The sequence below is a fragment of the Polypterus senegalus genome, chromosome 8 (assembly GCF_016835505.1).
Source record: "Polypterus senegalus isolate Bchr_013 chromosome 8, ASM1683550v1, whole genome shotgun sequence".
Lineage (NCBI taxonomy): Eukaryota > Metazoa > Chordata > Cladistia > Polypteriformes > Polypteridae > Polypterus > Polypterus senegalus.
In genome coordinates this window covers 56,156,980-56,175,992 of record NC_053161.1, presented here as the reverse complement: position 1 = coordinate 56,175,992, position 19,013 = coordinate 56,156,980, and the positions used below count along the sequence as shown (strand labels likewise).

General features: G+C 35.5%; 1 protein-coding gene across 5 annotated transcripts in view; it reads left to right on the top strand.

Moving 5' to 3' along the window:
- The window catches only part of kif21a (kinesin family member 21A), a 253,360-nt gene that overhangs the window by 209,480 nt on the left and 24,867 nt on the right, over positions 1–19,013 (top strand). For 3 of the 5 annotated variants that reach the window (XM_039761101.1, XM_039761104.1, XM_039761100.1), the window contains 5 exons: positions 2,331–2,496; positions 3,163–3,183; positions 3,847–3,904; positions 6,651–6,705; positions 17,095–17,306. In XM_039761101.1, the coding sequence (XP_039617035.1) occupies positions 2,331–2,496; positions 3,163–3,183; positions 3,847–3,904; positions 6,651–6,705; positions 17,095–17,306 (512 nt within the window). The remainder of the gene's footprint in view (positions 1–2,330; positions 2,497–3,162; positions 3,184–3,846; positions 3,905–6,650; positions 6,706–17,094; positions 17,307–19,013) is intronic. The other 2 variants (XM_039761105.1, XM_039761103.1) reach the window with 1 other exon arrangement.

Sequence of the window (19,013 nt, the reverse complement as noted above, 5' to 3'; positions counted from 1 at the left end):
TATGCTTTGTCTGTGCAAAGAACTCTTGAAAGAAATGCATTTGTAGGGCATATTGCTTTGTCAACAAAGAAAGCAGTACACCAGAAGATTAATAGGTGTAAAATACATTGTCTGTCTGTAGCCTTCTGTGAACAACTATGGTAACTCAGTCATGCTCTGGCACCAGTGTCCATCAGTGGAATCAATTTTGATTCATTTTGTTGTACCTTCATAAAAACAACTTATCTGTAGAAACGTCATCTTTCAGGATGGTATCAACCTTAAACACACCACAAACACAATTTAAACCTACTTGTAACAGAAGTCTGCAAAAGGAACATTAAAGATTCTAGTTTTGACACTTCAGAGCCCCATCTTCAACATAACTGAAGCTGTCAGGGATCACTTGGAAAAAGGGAAAAAAAAAATAGCCAAAGTCAAAAGAAGAGTTGTAGCGAATCCTGCAAAAACTCTTGAAAGAATTTACCACAGGACAGAAAAATAAATTTACAACAGTGTACCAAAGTGAATTTCCTCAGTGTAATAAAATAACCACTTGTTTTAAAAAGACAAGACATTCTGGTTATTTTTTATTGTAACAATATCTGTTTGAGTATTGTAATGGTACAGTCATGTGAAAAAGTAAGTATCCCAATGAAATGTTTTATTTCTTTAACCTTCTTTGCATTACATTTTTTCTCAAAAAAACATTTGAAAAGCATTGCATTTTTGGGCTTGAAAAGTGACATATTTATTAAATCTCATCTCTCTACTATAAAACATGCAAAACACAAAGTACACAATCTGAAGTTTAGAAAATATAATAATGATACAAATAATAATAGCAATAATGACTAATAATTACAAAAGTAATGCCAACACCACATATATTATGAAAATGTGTGAAATGTGCCATTTGTGGGGTATACCTTGAAGCACAGTGAAATACACAATCCAACATCTCAGTAGTGACAATAGTAGTGTGATTCTTTGGATTTTCTTTCCAGACCAGATCAGAATTTGAAAAGCACACTGCACATGTGCAATTAACAAGAGCATCAGTTTCGGATTCATCAGAATCACTTTTGCTTTCACTGAAGATAGATTCCCTTTGTCATCACTGCTCATATCAATGTCAACAGCATGCTGTACCTGGGCTGCTGAAGACGAGACACCATTATGAGGCTAGGACAAGACATGTCTGCACAGTTGCCAAAGTAACACTTGGGCCTGTCACTTACACAAGACACGCCTATATCATTTCCTCAGCAAAGTTCAGCACAAATGCTTTTGGCACTTTTACTTACACTTAAGTAAGGCATGTCTGTACAATTGCCAGAGTGACACTGGGGTCAAACACACTAAGGAGGTTAACATATTTGGGCACATCAATATTTGATTTTCATTTAAACTGTATTTTTAGATAAAGGTTATGTAATTTAAAAAAAATTTAATTTTACTCTTCTATAATTTATTCATGTGTCTTTGACTTGGCCATTGCAGAACTCTGTATATTTTTCTTTTCAGCCATTCTTTGGTTGTTTTTCCAAGTACAGTGCATCCGGAAAGTATTCACAGCACATCACTTTTTCCACATTTTGTTATGTTACAACCTTATTCCAAAATGGATTAAATTTATTTTTTTCCTCAAAATTCTACACACAACACCTCATAATGACAATGTCGTTACTTGAGGTTTTTGCAAATTTATTAAAAATAAAAAACTGAAGATGTGTTAGACTTTATTTTTCACCACAGTTTGCTTCTTTACAAATAGCTCGCCAGTATGTTTGGAATACCTTGGCAACTGTTGCTCACCTCCATATCATCCCCTCCATAGTAACCCAGTCTGTCCTAGGAAAGCTGATTTTGATTCTGGTTTCCTTAACAAATGACCAAAATGTAACTAATTTGGAATTTCTTGCATTTCTTATTAAACATTTAATTTTTTATGTGTACAGTTAACATAGGTAAACGTTTTGGAAGTCTGAATTCACTGAGGAAAATGTTGTGGAAATTGACGTGATTATTTTCTGTTTTTAAATGCAATTATGTCTGGTATGGTTCTTTGATGTTCTACCACCACAGTATATAAGAATGAATAGTCAAGAGTATGGGTACATTTATTTAATTTTCCATTCAGTTGTAAATAGTAATATATTTTCTAAAAATGCAAATTTGCATTCTAGAGCTTCAGTATTTTTATTTGTGGCAGTAAGTTTTAGAGTCAGTTTGTGGTAATTTATGGTTAAAACTACCACCAGTAAGATGAACTGTCAGTATGTATGACAATAAATTAGGTCAAGTTGAGCTTTATTACAGTCGTTTTCTCCAAATATTTTTTCTTTCAGGGCCTACAAGCTGCCCAGAAGGAATCTCAGATTAAGGTTATGGAGGGGCGCCTTAAGCAAATAGAGATAAACAGTGCTACTCAAAACCAGCTTCTTTTCCATATGCTAAAGGAGAAAGCTGAATTCAATCCTGAATTGGATGCCTTGCTGGGAAATGCCTTACAAGGTAGGGATCTTTTGTACTGTGCACAATTTTATTATACTTGAGTGCACAATTTAATTGCTGCATGGTATATTAGCTGCCATGACTGCTTTACTGGGTGCAGCTTTTTGAATAGATGCTGCATGTATGTGTCTGCATCTTACACTCGTGAAAATAACTGCAGGTTTGTTTGTTTTGTTTTGTTTTGTTTTTTGGCAAACTGTAAGTCGTTCATTTTTCCATTTGTATCAGATGATTTATATAGCAAGTGCTACTAAATTCTGATGTCATATTTGGCTTTCAAAAATATTTTTAAATATTTGTCTTTATACACACCAAATATAATAATGGAATCATAAAGAGAAGGTCTCAAAGTATGAACAATAAAGATAATGCTTAAGTTGCATCTTAAACCTTGTTTTAGTATGTCCATAGTTGTAAATTTAATACTACTTAATATGTAGCAATTCCTTAATAAGTAATACATACATATTATGTCTTACTATACTGTTTACATAAATTTTACCTATTCCCATTTTTCTTAGATTACTTACTGCAGCATCTATTCTTTCTTTTAATTTAAGTCACTTGTAGTAGTAGTCACTGTGACTATTCACTCTTACTTTTTTGGGTCGATGTGTTTTGATTGGTGTGTTGGTTTTTGTTTCCTTGTTGCCTGAATTTACACAGACCTAGGTAACATTGCTGTGGGTAAGTATACAAACAAGCCTATCCTGTATTGCAAGATGCATGGGATTCAAAACTAATCTAAGTTCATAACAAAGTACAAAGAGTGCATGTAGTTCTAGATAAAACGTTTCCCATCACCAGCTTAATAATGCTTGACTTTCATTCTGAAAATTTATTTTACCCTAAAACCATTTTTTGTTCTTTCAAATTAACAGTCATTGGCAACACCCAGTTTGAAATGCAATTGGAATGATTTTGCTTGTCTAAAAGTATTTATTCCCTTCCCATGTTCACCTGCAAATACATGTTACTAATTAAGTAGTGTCTGTGTTGTGAAGAATTTCTAATAGTGCTTCACTGAACCCAGAAATTTTGGTTAAAGATATTTTTTCTACATTTACTTTTATTTTAACCTTTAAACATTTTATAAAGGTTCTTTACAGGTTTTCATTACAATTTAATACTGCATTTTAACTAAAATATGATGTTTTAACACAAACATCTGTAAAATTATTTTTTTGTGTAACATGAGTTTGAATGCACAGTTTGAAGAGTTACTATATATTGCATTTAGGGAATCTGGAATGATCTTTTTGTCATTCATTAGTACACTGCTGAAATATTTTAAAATAGATTAGTTTAAGTCATGTAGTCACATTTTATTATTTTTCTACACTTGACCAGAAAATGGTGATGAAAGCAGCAGTGATGAATCTGCCCATAGTCCTGCCACTGATGGAAGGTAAGTGTTAAGCTATTGTAATAAGGAAATTAATGTTGTGTTCATGATTCTATTTTCATAAAGATATTACCAAGTTTCAGATTCTAAAGCTTTTGTTATAGTTGTATTTAATTTGCATTTGCTGCTTAGTTACATTTACTTTGTAATATACCAAGGAGGAGTAGTGTTCTTATTCAAGACCAAGCCAGTCCTGGAGCCAGACTGAATTTGTTGCTTTAAATCCCCCAGTTAATAACTGTAAATTGCTGTCCTCCTTTTATAATTTAAGTTACCTGGACTTGTCTGTATTGTACATTAACATTCTCTAATCATGTCAAAAACTGAATTCTAGCTGCAACACTGTCTAAATACTTCATTGTTAATCGTGCTAATAGGGCAATGAACTAGTTTGTCCTTGGCCTTTTCTGGACTACCAATCCAACCACCATCGAATAGTTCAACAAGCACTGATAATCTACCCTGCTGTGGATAGCTGCGTGGAAAACCAAAAAACAATTAACAGAATAATGAATTGTGTAATTACCCATGATTAGTATCCTATAATTATTGCCTTTTGTAATTATGCAACATAATTTATTTTCTCAGGTACATACATTTTGATTATTCAAAATGCTTACAAATACTTGTTATAGAGGAACTTTAGCTATGGCTAGCTTGTCTAGCTAGTCTTCAACACAATTACATTAACTTACTGCATTACTAGTTAAAAAAAAATGTCTGTCTCAGCTGAGGACTCTCTTTCTCTGGCCAACAGTTACGTGAGCAGTCTGCAGAGTTTCTGCCTTAGTTTTGATGAACTTGTTTGATTTACTATAATATTTAGAACAGTAAAAGAGTACTATTACCATTAACAAAACTGATAATCAGTAAAATATGAGGTCTTCAATTCATGAATGTACAACTCATCTTACGCCATAAATGAAACAAAATGTAGAGCATTAACTACCACCATTTACTGCAAAAGTTATCACATCAGACTGCAGACCCCTAAAAGTCATTGAAAGTACAGGGCTGAGAGATGTCTTTCAGCAAGGTCTGGTAATTCTTACACATTACCTTAACATGAGACAATTGTGTCACATATCATGGATTTATATAAAAGGCACAGCTCTTCACAGTTTGAGCAGGTAAGAAGTTATACACTGCATTCAAATTTTCAGGGGAAAATTTGATATTGTTTTAAACCTCCTTAATATAAACTGCTCAAAAAATTAAAGGAACACTTTGAAAACACATCAGATCTTGATGGGGGAAAACAATCATGCTGGATATCTATAATTATATGAACTGGGTAATGATGTTAGGAATGAAAGGATGCCATATCATTTGATGGAAATGAAAATTATCCACCTACAGAGGGCTGAATTCAAAGACACCTCAAAAATCAAAGTGAAAAAATAATGCAGCAGGCTAGTCCATTTTGTCGAAATTTCATTGCAGCAACTCAGAATCGTACTCGGTAGCTTGTCGGGACATGCTCCTAATGAGATGACGGATGGTGTCTCCTCCCAGATCTGGACTAGGGCATCACTGAGCTCCTGGACAGTCTGAGGTGCAACCTGGCACCGTCAGATGGACCGAAACATAATGCCCCAGAGGTGTCCTATTGAATTTAGGCCAGGTGAGCATGGGGGCCAGTCGATGGTATCAATTCCTTCATTCTCCAGAAACTGCCTGCATACTCTCACCACATGAAGCCGGGCATTGTCGTGCACCAGGAGGAACCCAGTACCCACTGCACCAGCATAGGGTCTGACAGTGGGTCCAAAGATTTCATCCCAATACCTAACGGCAGTCAAGGTGCCATTGTCTAGCCTGTAGAGGTCTGTGCATCCCTCCATAGATATGCCTCCCCAGACCTTCACTGACCCACCACCAAACCAGTCATGCTGAATGATGTTACAGGAAACATAACGTTCTCCACCCTATCACGTCTGTCACATGCTCTCAGGATGAACCTGCTGTCATCTGTGAAAAGCACAGGACCCCAGCTGTGGACCTGCCAATTCTAGTATTCTATGGCAAATGTCAATCAAGCTCCACGGTGCCGGGCAGTGAGCACATGGCCCACTAGAGGATGTTGGGCCCTCAGGCCACCCTCATGAAGTCTGTTTCTGATTGTTTAGTCAGAGACATTTACACCAGTGGCCTGCTGGAGCTCAATTTGTAGGGCTCTGGCAGTGCTCATCCTGTTCCTCCTTGCCCAAAGGAGCAGATACCGGTCCTGGTGATGGATTAAGGACCTTCTACGACCCTGTCCAGCTCTCCTAGAGTAACTGCCTGTCTCCTGGAATCTCCTCCATGCCCTTGAGACTGTGCTGGGAGACACAGCAAACCTTATGGCAATGACACATATTGATGTGCCATCCTGGAGAAGTTGGGCTACCTGTGAAACCTCTGTAGGGTCCAGGTATCACCTCATGCTACTAATAGTGACACTGACCGTGGCCAAATGTAAAACTAGTGAAAAACCAGACAAAAAAGATGAGGAGGGAAAAATTTCAGTGACTTCCACCTGTTAAACCATTCCTGTTTTAGGGGTCGTCTCATTGTTGCCCCTCTAGTGCACCTTTTGTTAATTTCATTAACACCAAAGGAGCTGAAACTGATTAACTTCCCCCTCTGCTACTTAACTGACCAGATCAATATACCAGAAGTTTCATTGACTTGATGCTATACTCTGATTAAAAAGTGTTCTTTTAATTTGATATATATTTATATATATATTTTAATTTGTTTGTTTCAGTTCACTAGCAACAGACCTCATGAAACTTTGTGGTGAAACCAAGTCAAGAAATAAGGTATATACATTTTAGCTGTTAAAATTGTTCTTATGCTGTATGAGTGTGTCCTACTTTGAAAAGATACATTTTTAAACTAACTGAAATCACTGAATTGTTAAATTGTGTATGTTGTGGTTATATGTGTTTGTATAACAACTAGAAAAGATTTGTGCTTTATGCTGTTAGTGTCACTGACCTTTGCATATTATAGCTCTAGTAGGCTTAAGTTTCTTGCAGTGTAACATTAAATGTTCTTATTAAAAGACTGAATAAACATGCTTTAGTTACTGTGTTAGTCTAAAATGTAAGGATACTCTAAAAGTGCTGAGCTTATCAATATGGATGGACCTCAGAGCATAACCACTGCTTTTCCAGATTGAGAGGAACCAAATGAGATGGTTTGAACATGTATTTAGGATGCTGCTTCAACAGGTCCCTAAAGAGGGAGTTACAAATCAGTCATTAAAATATTTTCATTATTGCTAATGTGAGTGCAACTGTTCTGTTGAGGCAAATTATTTTGTCCTTTTTTGGAACAGGTGCACTGTGTATATTCTTTCCTATAAAAAATCTTGCACATCAGCTTTATTATTTTTATTACTTTTTCACAGCAATTCACAGAAATCATAATTGTACAAATTTAGTTTTACCAGCCTGATAGGATGTGTTAAACAATAACTTATCTAATAAGTTATATCTTCATCTCGCAATAACATTGTTAAAACCAATATACTGTACGTACTTGTACAAATTTTTATATCCAAGTGTTGAAAAAAAACACATACAGTACTTATTACAAATAAAATGAGCAAAATCCAACGTTGTCCTTCTGGAACAGAAAGTGGCTAAAAAAACATGGCACAACCTAACTTTGAGTTGCTGTCAATTGCACCCTTGAATCATTTTTTCATTTTTCCACCAAACAAACATTATTTAATATATGAAATACACTCAGTATTGAAACCTTTAGAGATTTTCTTATTGAAAGTTTTTCACTATCAAGGATAGAAATTATATTTTCTAGTTGCAATACAAGATACAGCACCCATAACATTTATATACCCCCTTGGTCAGAAATGTATTTTTTTGTTAACATGTATAGTGTTTTGCTTATGCCAAACATTTCATTTCTAGTGTAGGCAAAAAGCTCAGTTCTGCTTTCAAAAGACTATATAACCTTCTAATTGAATTCAGAGTCTCATGTCATACTGTATGTTTTTTTTTTATCAGTGGCTTTCTATTTACTCTACCATAAAACTACACAACTGGTGACACACCTAGGCAACAATTGTTGTAAGCACAATATCTCCAGCTGCAATCATTGTAGCTTGTAACTCCTTCCGAGTTATCGCATGTCTCTTCATTCAATACATATCATCTTGTATGATAACTGTGGGTGGCCTGCTCTAGGCAAATGTATGGCTGTTCCAAAATCTTTCCATTTCCTAATGGTAGATTTAACTGCAGTCCAATATATTCTCAGTGACTTGGACCTTGTCTTGTATACACACTCTGACTTGCGATTTTCAGTCATCTTTTCATGGAGCTGCTTAGAGTGTTCTTTTATCTTTTATATTCATTTGTTAGTCCACGATTCTGATTCAACACAAACTAATTCTTCCAGATTAGGTACATTTATACTACAATCAATTGAAACCCCATGACTACAGAGAGATGATCTCAATTTAACTAATTATGTGACTTCTAAAAACAATTTTACTGTACCAGTGATGATTTAAGTGTGTCATATTAAAGGTACTTAATAGTTGTTTGATCAATTCTTGTGTGTTATATTTGTAATTAATTTAGATCAACATGCGGAAATGTGTTTTCACTGGAATGAAGCATGAAACTTGATTTCTGCATTTCAGCATGGTCTTATTATTTTATCTCTGTTACAAACTTGACACAATAATTACTTTTAATATACAGCAAGAAATTGGGCACCCTTGCTTAAATTGTCTGTTACTATGAGTAATTAAGTGAGCAGAAGATGAACTGATCACCAAAACACATAAAGGATAAAACTTTGTTTTAAGCAAGATTACATTTTTATTTCCATCTTTCACAGGTACAAAATGCCAATAAAAATAAAAAGGCCTGAAGCAAATGTTTGGGCACCTGGCATTGTCAATACTTAGTAACACCTCATTTGGCAAGTATCGCAGCTAAGCCAGTTAAGGGACTTTCAGTTCTTACTAGGGGTATTTCCCCCATTCATCTTTGTAAAAGTCTTCTAATTCTGCAAGAGTCTTGCATGCATTGCTCCTTTGAGATCTATCCACAGGTTTTTAATGATGTATAGGTTGAGGGTCTGTGAAGTCCACAGCAAAGTCATAAGCTTGTGCTTATTGAGGTATCCCATTGTAGATTTCATATCATTAACTTGTTGTAGAAACCATCCTCTTTTTAACTTCAAGTTTTTTACAATTGTGTGGTGTTGCTTCTGGAATTTGCTGGTATTTATTTGAATCCATTCTTCCCTTTATCAGTAGCATGTTCCCTGTGCCACTGGCTGCAATACAAGTGCAAAGCATGATTGATCCTACCCCAAGCTTAATAGATGGAGAGGTTTTCTTTTCCTGGAATTTGGCACCCTTTTTTCTCCAAACATACCTTTGCGCATTGTGGGCAAAAAGTTCTATTTTTACTTTGTCTGTCCACAGGACTTGTTTTTAAAATACAGTACATCAAGCTTGTTTAGATGTTCATTTGCAAACTTCAGGTGGTTAAGTTTGTGGCTTTGACATAGGAAAGGTTTTCTTTTACTGGCTCTACCATGAAGGATATATTTGTTCAGGTGTTGCTGCACAGTAGAACAGTGCACCACCACTCTGGAGTCTTCTAAATCTTACTTAAGGTCTTTTCCAGCCAAACATGGATTTTATTATTCTTTCTAGCAATCCAACAAGCAGTTCTTTCAGAAAGTTTTCTTGGTTTTCCAGACTTCAACTTGACCTTCATCATTCCTGGTAACTGTCATTCCTTAATAACATTATGAACTGAGGACACAGCTACCTGAAAATGTTTTGCTATTTTCATGTAGACTTCTCCTACTGTGTAAGAGTCAATTATTTTATTTTTCACAGTATTAGGCAGCTGCTTACAGAAGCCCATGGCTGCTGATTGTTGGAACAAACTTTGAGGAGGCAGAGAATTTATGCAGCTTTACAATTTGTATCACCTGCAGTTCCCTAATGATGACTGTGAACAAGTCATGGCCTTGTGAGCTAATTAATACTAGAATTACCAGAGCCTACAAAAAAACTCGTAGATCTGTCCCACCTTAAATCGCTTCTTAAATCCATTCACACCTCTCTGCCAGCGTCCTTTGTCGTCTAAATGTGCTGATAAAGACATGCTGCAAGCAGCCGGCTATTCCATCCTGCCACCGACAGAACGTGCACGAACTTCTCCCAGCTCATGCCTTGATTGATTATCTGGGAGTGAAGTGGAGTTTTAGAGTGGAAATAATAGATCGTTATTTGGAACACACGCATTTCATGTGTGTTCTGTTTCTACAGTAATCTGTGTAAACACTTTAAGACAGAAACTTTTTCATATTTTAGTAATAAATAGTACAAAATGTAGGCATAAACTATAAAATGTGTGAAGTCTTAACTCCAGACATCAAATAAACACTTTCACAAAAGGTTCAAGAATGATAAAACAGCTTCCGTGGCGTACTGTTAAGATTTGCTGACTCAGAGTGCAGCACACCTGAGTTCGATTCCCCGCTGGGGAGAAAATGTTGTTGGTTTTTTTTTTTTTTTTATTTATTTATTAATTTTATTACAATCAATACATAGCAATCAAGTTTTTACAAAAAAAAAGAATTATGCTAAGAACAGATCGATCCCCACCCTTGAGAGAGAGAGCAAGCCAAACGGTGTAAAATTTAAGGCTTTTAAAAATACCTAAATCAACAAATTCTCTGTGCTTTATAAAATCATTTCAAAATATTACTGATTAGATCCTGCCATGTTTTGAAAAAAGTCTGCACAGATCCTCTAACTGAGTATTTGATTTTTCCAATTTTAAATAATATAACACATCAGTTTCCCACTGACTTAAAAGAGGAGAGTTTGGGTTCTTCCAGTTTATCAGAATAAGTCTGCGTGCCAACAGTGTAGTGAATGCAATCACAATTTGTTTGTCTTTCTCCACTTTAAGACCCTCTGGAAGAACCCCAAACACAGCTGTTAATGGGTTAGGAGGGATTGTGAGTCCAAGACTGTCTGAGAGGTAATTAAAAATTTTTGTCCAGAATAATGTTAATTTGGAGCAGGCCCAGAACATGTGACCTAGTGAGGCTGGGGCTTGGTTGCAACGTTCGCAGGTTGGATCATGTCCTGGAAACATTTTGGAGAGTTTTAGTCGAGACAGATGTGCTCGATATATAATTTTGAGTTGTATAATTGTATGCTTTGCATATGGAGCTTGAGTGAATTCTCTGCATTGCTACTTTCCACTCCTTTTCTGATATATTAATTGAGAGGTCATTTTCCCAGTGTCCTCTTGGATCTTTGAAAGGAAGGGATTGTAAAAGGATTTTATATATTGTAGAGATGGAGTCTAACTCCTTGAAATTGAGCAATAATTTTTCCAGCGTGGATGAGGGTGCAAGATGAGGAAAATCTGGAAGGTTCTGTTTAACAAAGTTCCTGATTTGAAGATAGTGAAAGAAATTTGTAGCTGGAATGTTAAATTTGGAATGTAATTGTTCATAGGATGCAAATGCGTTGTCTATATAAAGATCTCTAAGCAAGTTAATTCCAAATTTTTCCAGATATTAAAACTGCATATGTTTGTGAGGGTTGAAAGAGGTGGTTCTTTTGCAGGGTGCCACAGAAAGAAGCTTCTCCGTCTTAAAATGCTTTCTACATTGGTTCCAGATTCTAAGTGAGTGGAGCACAATTGGGTTATTAGTGTATTGCCGATAACGTGTGTTTATTGGAGCACAAAGCAAGGAATACAAAGAAGTACTGCAGGATTTTACTTCTATTGCGGTCCATGCCTGTGTATGTTCTTCTATTTGTGTCCAGGTTCTTATCGACTGTATATTTGCCCCAGTAATAAAACTGGAAGTTAGGTAGAGCCATGCCGCCTTCTGCCTTTTGTCTTTGTAGGGTCGCTCTTTTGATGCGTGGATGTTTAGAATTCCAAATAAATGAGGTTATTGTTGAATCTAATTGCTTAAAGAACGATTTATTAATGTATATTGGTATGTTTTGAAATAAAAAGGAGCTTAGGAAGAATATTCATCTTAACAGTGTTAATTCTTCCAGCTAGTGTGAGATGAAGGGTTGACCATCTATGCAAGTCTTGTTTAATTTTTTCCATACAGACGACGAAATTTTGTTGATAAAGAGCTTTATGTTTACTTGTGATGTTTACCCCGAGGTATTTAAACTGTTCTGCAATGATAAAAGGAAGGGTGTCTAATCTAATATTATATGCTTGCGAATTCACGGAAAGAGTACACTTTTATTCAGATTAATTCTGAGACCAGAGAGCTTTTGAAATTCTGTGAGTGCTGCTAAGACTGCAGGCACAGAATTTTCTGGGTCCGATATATACAGTACCATGTCATCTGCATATAATGAGATTTTCTGTTCCAGTCCTTCTCTGCTAATCCCCTTTATCTGATCAGTATTTCGACAATGTATTGCCAGTGGTTCAATGGCAATTGCAAACAGCAGTGGTGACAAAGGGCATCCTTGTCTTGTGCCACGTTCTAGTTTAAAGTAGTCTGAGCAAATGTTATTGATGCAAACTGAAGCTTCTGGGTTAGTATACAGTAATTTAATCCATGCACAAATGTTGGGCCAAACCCAAACTTCTCCAAAATAGTAAAAGGTATTTCCATTCAATCATGTCGAATGCTTTTCTGCATCCAATGATAATAATATTTCTGGGGTGTTTGATTTAGTTGGTGAGTATATTACATTAAACAGGCGTCAAGATTTGAAGATAAGTGTCGGCCCCTAATAAATCCAGTTTGGTCTTGTGATATTATTGAGGGGAGCACTTTCTCCATCCTTCTAGCTATGATTTTAGAGAGTATTTTAACGTCGTTATTCAGAAGTGAAATTGGTCTGTATGATGCACATTGTAATAAGTCCTTATTTTGTTTTGGAAAGACAGTGATTAGTGCTTGGCGAAAGGTTTGTGGAAGAGATTGGTTATCTCTGGCTTCTGTAAATGTTGCTAATAGGAGGGGAGCTAGCTGAGCGGAGAATTTCTTGTAAAACTCTGCAGGGTAGCCATCAGGGCCTGCTGCTTTTCCACCTTGGAGTGACTTTATAGCATCCAGTAATTCTGATAATGACAGAGGTTTATCGAGCTCCTCCACACTAATAGCGTCAATTTGTGGTATCTGTAATTTATCCAGAAATGCATTAGATTGTATATTGTCTTCTTTAAACTCAGTAGTATATAGGGATTTATAGTAGTCTCTAAAAGTGCACATTATATTTTTGTGTTCGATGATTTTATCTCCATTCGTGTTAGTAATTACCGAGATTGCGTTGCGCACTTCTTGCTTGTGAATTTGTTGCGCTAAAAGCTTATTAGCTTTCTCTCCATGTTCATAATAATGATGTCTGGATTTGTAAATTAGTTGTTCGGTTTCTTTAGTTGTCAAGAGGTTTAATTCTGAATGTAGAGCCTGCCTCCTCTTATGTAGAGTCTCGCTTGGTAGTCTGGCATGTTCTTCATCTATTTTAGTAATTTCGCTTTTTATCTCTGCTACTTTCTTCGCTTCGGATTTATTTCTGTGGGAAAGATATGAGATAATCTGTCCTCTTAAGAAGGCCTTAAGAGTTTCCCAGAGTGTTCCTGCAGAGATTTTTTCTTTTTAACCTTCGCCACTCTGCCTGCCTGCCTGTGCTCCCTGTCTATCTATATAGTAATAACAGTAATTTTATTGTTATATAGCAGCTTCCCTGTCTGCCTATCATATAGTGCCTTTTATTCCTATCTATCTATCTATCTTCTTAGCTGTTTTTTTATATATCTGTTATACAGTGCTTATGGGGTGCCAAGCAGGCAATTACAATGATTTTCGGAATATATAAAGTCATTACTGAATAAATATAAAGTCAAAACGTGAATATATAAAGTAATTCCTGAATATATAAAGTCAGCGTCAGAATATATAAAATCATTCCTGAATATATAAAGTCAGAGTTAGAATATATAAAGTCATTACCGAATATATAAAGTCACCGTCGGAATATATAACCTCATTCCTGAATATATAAATTTTAAAGTCAGATTATATTGATATTGATTGAAACTACTCAGTCACATTTTTAGTAAACTCAATTTCCAAATACAACGTAATGAACTAAGTTAACAAAAACATCTTCAGAAAAATATATAAAAAAAAAAAAAACTACTATTCAGTTAATTTGTTCAAAATGATGTCATTTTGAACACTATATTTATTTATTCTTTTTGTATAGGCGCATTTTTGGACAAACCTCACAAGCCCGATCGACTCTGAGTGGCTTCTGTCGAAGTTTACCTTTCACTAGTACGAGTGAAATGACAAGCACGGAAATTTGATATATTCGGGAATATTTTTATATATTCAAATATGACTTTATATATTCCGACGCTGACTTTATATTATCAGGCTTTGACGTTACAGTAATCCCTCCTCGATTGCGGGGGTTGTGTTCAAGAACCCCCCGCAAGAGGTGAAAATCCGTGAAGTAGAAACCATATGTTTGTATGGTTATTTTTATATATATATTAAGCCCTTATAAACTCTCCCACACTGTTTATAAATATTCTCTTTACAGTAAACCCTTGTTTATCGCGGTTAATCCGTTCCAGACTGTACTGCGATAAATTAATTTCCACAAAGTAGAATTCTTTATTTCTAAGTCTAATATTTTCGCAGTTAGAGCATAGAAAAGCTGTTTACAACCTTCTAAATACGTTTTTTTAACATTATTAGAGCCCTCTAGACATGAAATAACACCCTTTAGTCAAACGTTTAAACTGAGCTCCATGACAAGACAGAGATGATAGTTCTTTCTCACAATTAAAAGAATGCAAACATATCTTCCTCTTCAAAGGAGTGCACATCAGGAGCAGAGAATGTCAGAGAGAGAGAGAAAAGCAAACAATCAAAAATCAATTCGTGCTGTTGGACTTTTAAGTATGCAAAGCACCGCGATAAAGCGGCCGCAAAAAAGGGAGCAGTGTGAAAGTAGTCTTTCAGCATTTTTTAGAGGAGCGTCCGTATCCTCTAGGCAAACAGCCTCTGCGCAAACAGCCCCTATGCCCACACCCCCTCCGTCAGGAGCAGAGAATGTCAGAGAGAGTGAGAGAAACAATAACTGGGCAAACCAACTGAGGAAGCATGTACCATAAATTAAAATACCCATTGTCCACAGAAATCCGCGAACCAGTGAAAAATCCATGATATATATTTAGATATGCTTACATTTAAAATCCGCGATGGAGTGAAGCCGCAAAAGTCGAAGCGCGATATAGCGAGGGATCACTATATATTATCGGAAATGATTTTATATAGAGAGACAGACAGGCAGAAAAGTCACTAGATATATAAATAAACAGGGAAGGCACATGTACTGAAAGAAAAAAAGATCAACATGTGCATTGATCCTGATGCACTTAATAACCTCACGTGCTCTAACACGCCCCCGGACCACTGGACCCCCAGATCTGACTCTAAGTAACAGCGCAAGTACAGACGCAAACCAAGTGTAATCAAGAGTCCGTGGTTCGATCCCCACTCACTCCTATATTTGCCGTTTTCAGTAGTAAGCTGCTCTTTTTGTTAATATTATACAGTAAACACACACACTTGGTTTGAGTCTGTACTTGCGCTGTTACTTAAGAGTCAGAGCGAGGTGGGGGGTTACATGTACGTTGTGCAGCAGGTTGATCTTTTTTTTTCTTTCAGTACATATGCCTTCCCTGTTTATTTATATATCTAGTGACTTCTCTGCCTGTCCGTCTCTCTATTATGCAGTGCTCTGTCTGTGTGTTATGGATCTTAAAAATGACAGTTATAAGGACACTTGTTCATGTTAATTGCAGTCTCAATTGTTAAAAAAATATTTTAAAAGGAGCATCCCACATGAAAATATAATGATCTCATTAACTGATGAGGTTAAAAAGAAAAAAAAGTAACACTTTCTCCCCAACAGTCGAATGAAACTCGGGTCTTTGAGGCACAGCAAGACCTGCTTCCCTCTGAGTCAGCAAATCTTACCGCTAAGCCATGGAAGCTGTTGTATCATTCTTGAACCTTTTATGATTGATGTTTGGACTTCATCCTTCACACATTCTATAGTTTATGCCTACATTTTGTAATATTTATTACTAAAATATGAAAAACTTTCTGTTTGTGTTTACACAGATTACTGTAGAAACGGAACACACATGAAATGCATGCGTTGTAAATAACAATCTATTATTTCCACTTTAAAACTCCACTTCACTCCCAGAAAATCAATCAAGGCATGACCTGGGAGAAGTCGTTCTAAGTCGGTGGGGGGATGGAATAGCCGGCTGCTTACAGCTTGTCTTTATCAGCACATTTAGATAACAAAGGACGCTGGCGGAGAGGTGTGATCCTTGATAAAAGCTATCTGAGATCTCACATATGTTTGGATGCCCAAAAAACTTTTGCATGATGCTCTTTTCCCTGTGGAATTGTACCAAAAAATACACTAATCTTGTGTAAAATGGCAAAAATAAATGTGTGATATTTATCTTTATGCCTTTTGTTGGTTAGTTCATCTTTTGCTCAGTTAACAATACACAGTAACAAACATTTTAAGCAAGGGTTCCCAAACTTTTGTGTACCACTGTACAAGTAGTTTTAAGGGCAAAAACCCTTTTATTGAAATAAAGAATACATCAGTGCATAGCATTTACCATGCACAGTATTTCCCCAATATAACAGAGTTCATTAGTTTAACAATGACCAATTAGGTTGTTTCAGACAGTCCCAGCTTGTTGTTGCAAGATTTGAGATTTGAAGTTCTAGCTGGGAGGTTTATTTTTAAAATAATTTTTTTGATTCTTGCTCCTTTCTGGACGCTGTATTCCTTACTACTTATTGGTATATTTCCAGTAATAACACTTTGTTTATATATTTATTTTAATTTTTACATCTTTTTTATATTTGCCAAAGAAGTACTTTTGCAATGGTAGAGCTTTTTCAGTTTATCTCAATGCTATTCAACTTGCCCATCCCACAATTGGAAATATAATACATTAGATACAGCCAAACAACACATTATGGTACACTGAGCCTTTCTAAAGCAGCACAGTACTATTCAATGTTGCTTGAAAAATTATTTTGTTTTATCTGTACTAGTAATTAAGGGCCAATTTATTGCTTTATTTTCATTAAAGGCAAGAAGGAGAACAACTACACAAATGGAATTATTGTATGCAGACAATGGCGACCCATCTCCTGATTCTCCTGGTGGAATGTTTTTGTCACCTCTATTGCCTGTGGCTGAAGCACAAGAAAGTGAAAGAGATTCAGAAATTAGTTGTATTTCAGTTAGGGATAAGGAAGTCCTGCTTTCACCGTCTGGCTTGTCTTCTAAAATGGGCAGCATGTAAGTCCAACCCCACTTCACTAACAACCTTTGCATGTTGCGTGCCTTTTTATTTGTCTGTAAGCTTTGTCATGGTTTAACATGTTGCATTATGTAAGTTAAAATTTTAGTCATTTTATGTACCACAAATTTATAATGTAGTGTTAAGTGTACTAAAAGTTAAATAAAATAGACCCTTCACGTTTGCAAATTACATTTTTATACTCACTTCTACTCACTGGGCAGTCTATTAATAAATAAAAAATAAACTTTGAAAATGGTATAAAGTACTTTACTAGTGGTGGAAGTGTTGGAGACATAGGAAATGATCAACATTTGAGACAAGCAGAAAGGTATTCTCCTCATCCATGGTATATAGTCAGAGTAACTCTTCTCTAGCCAAAGTATAGCCATGTGTTTACTCTCTGTGGATCATTGCTGCCAATCAAAGTGAAATAGCCCAATCATTCCCCTTAATTGGATGTATTGACCATTTAATCTGTATTTGTTTTATTGCTTTTTGGCTTTAGACTGTAATATATTGTTTTTAAGTGGGTGTAGTTGTTTCTATTTCTCCTTAGCATTAGCTATAACTAGGCACTAAAATACAAATTGATACAGATTCTTTTTGAGTTCGGCCTCTTGACACTCTAGTAGATCTACTATAAGCTCTTGTCTGACTCAGCAAATGTGGTACTGAGCCAGGACGGGTACCAACTCATGCTAGATTTTCCCTTAGGAACAGCTGAAGAATGCAAAGTATGAGTATTGGACATTATTTTTGGTTTGTGTTTTCACAGCTGTTAAAGGGTGAGTTGCTGAGACTGTATGGAAGGACTTGTATCAGTGATTCCCAACCTTTTTTTGGCCATGCCCCACCTAGGCCTCTCTAAAATCATGTTGTCCCCCACAGTAACATATACCTTATTCTTATTATTACCTATTCAAAAAGTGAACTCCTAATCACGTGGAGGAAGCCCATAATGTCATTAATTTGGTCTAAGCAAGCTTCCAAAGAACATGGAAACAAAAGAGGGAAAGGATAGTTGAAGTACTGACAAAGAAATCACTAAGAAATTGTTAAAAAAAAACCAATATGAAGTAATATGAAAATACAGCAAATACAGTTTTGAAAACATATAAGAGATGTGATATTAATAAATACAAAATAACTTTAATGACTGCTTTTTCTGTAATATTTTAATCATTTTATATTATTGTTATATGCAAAATTGTATAATCATTGTTACAATTCATATTATTTTAATGATAAAAACGATTTCTAAGTAGAAAAACCCAAGCTGGTTGTAAAATCATAAATTAAAGGGTTCTTCACCATCCCTATGTTTATATAAATATATAAATGTCTTTGTAAAAAATAAAAATTATTTATTTTTTTCTATCAAAAAAAAAAAATATTTGATTAATTTTTTCTATGATTTTTTAACAGTAAAATTCTGTTTTTTCATTTTATAAATTGTTTAACATACCTAAATTCTCAAATTGCCCCAGTCCCCCGTGTTGGGAATCACTGGACTATATGCATGAGAACAAGGGTTATACATTGAATATAATCTGTTGCATTATATCTGTAATACAAGGGGATTATTGTTCTTTTATTTTCTAAACATTCAACTATGTTTTTGTGGAGTTAATAATATAAGAAAAACAGATTCAGTTTCTGCTGGTTTACCGAGTTAGCCTATATTTCAGCAGGTGTTTTATAAT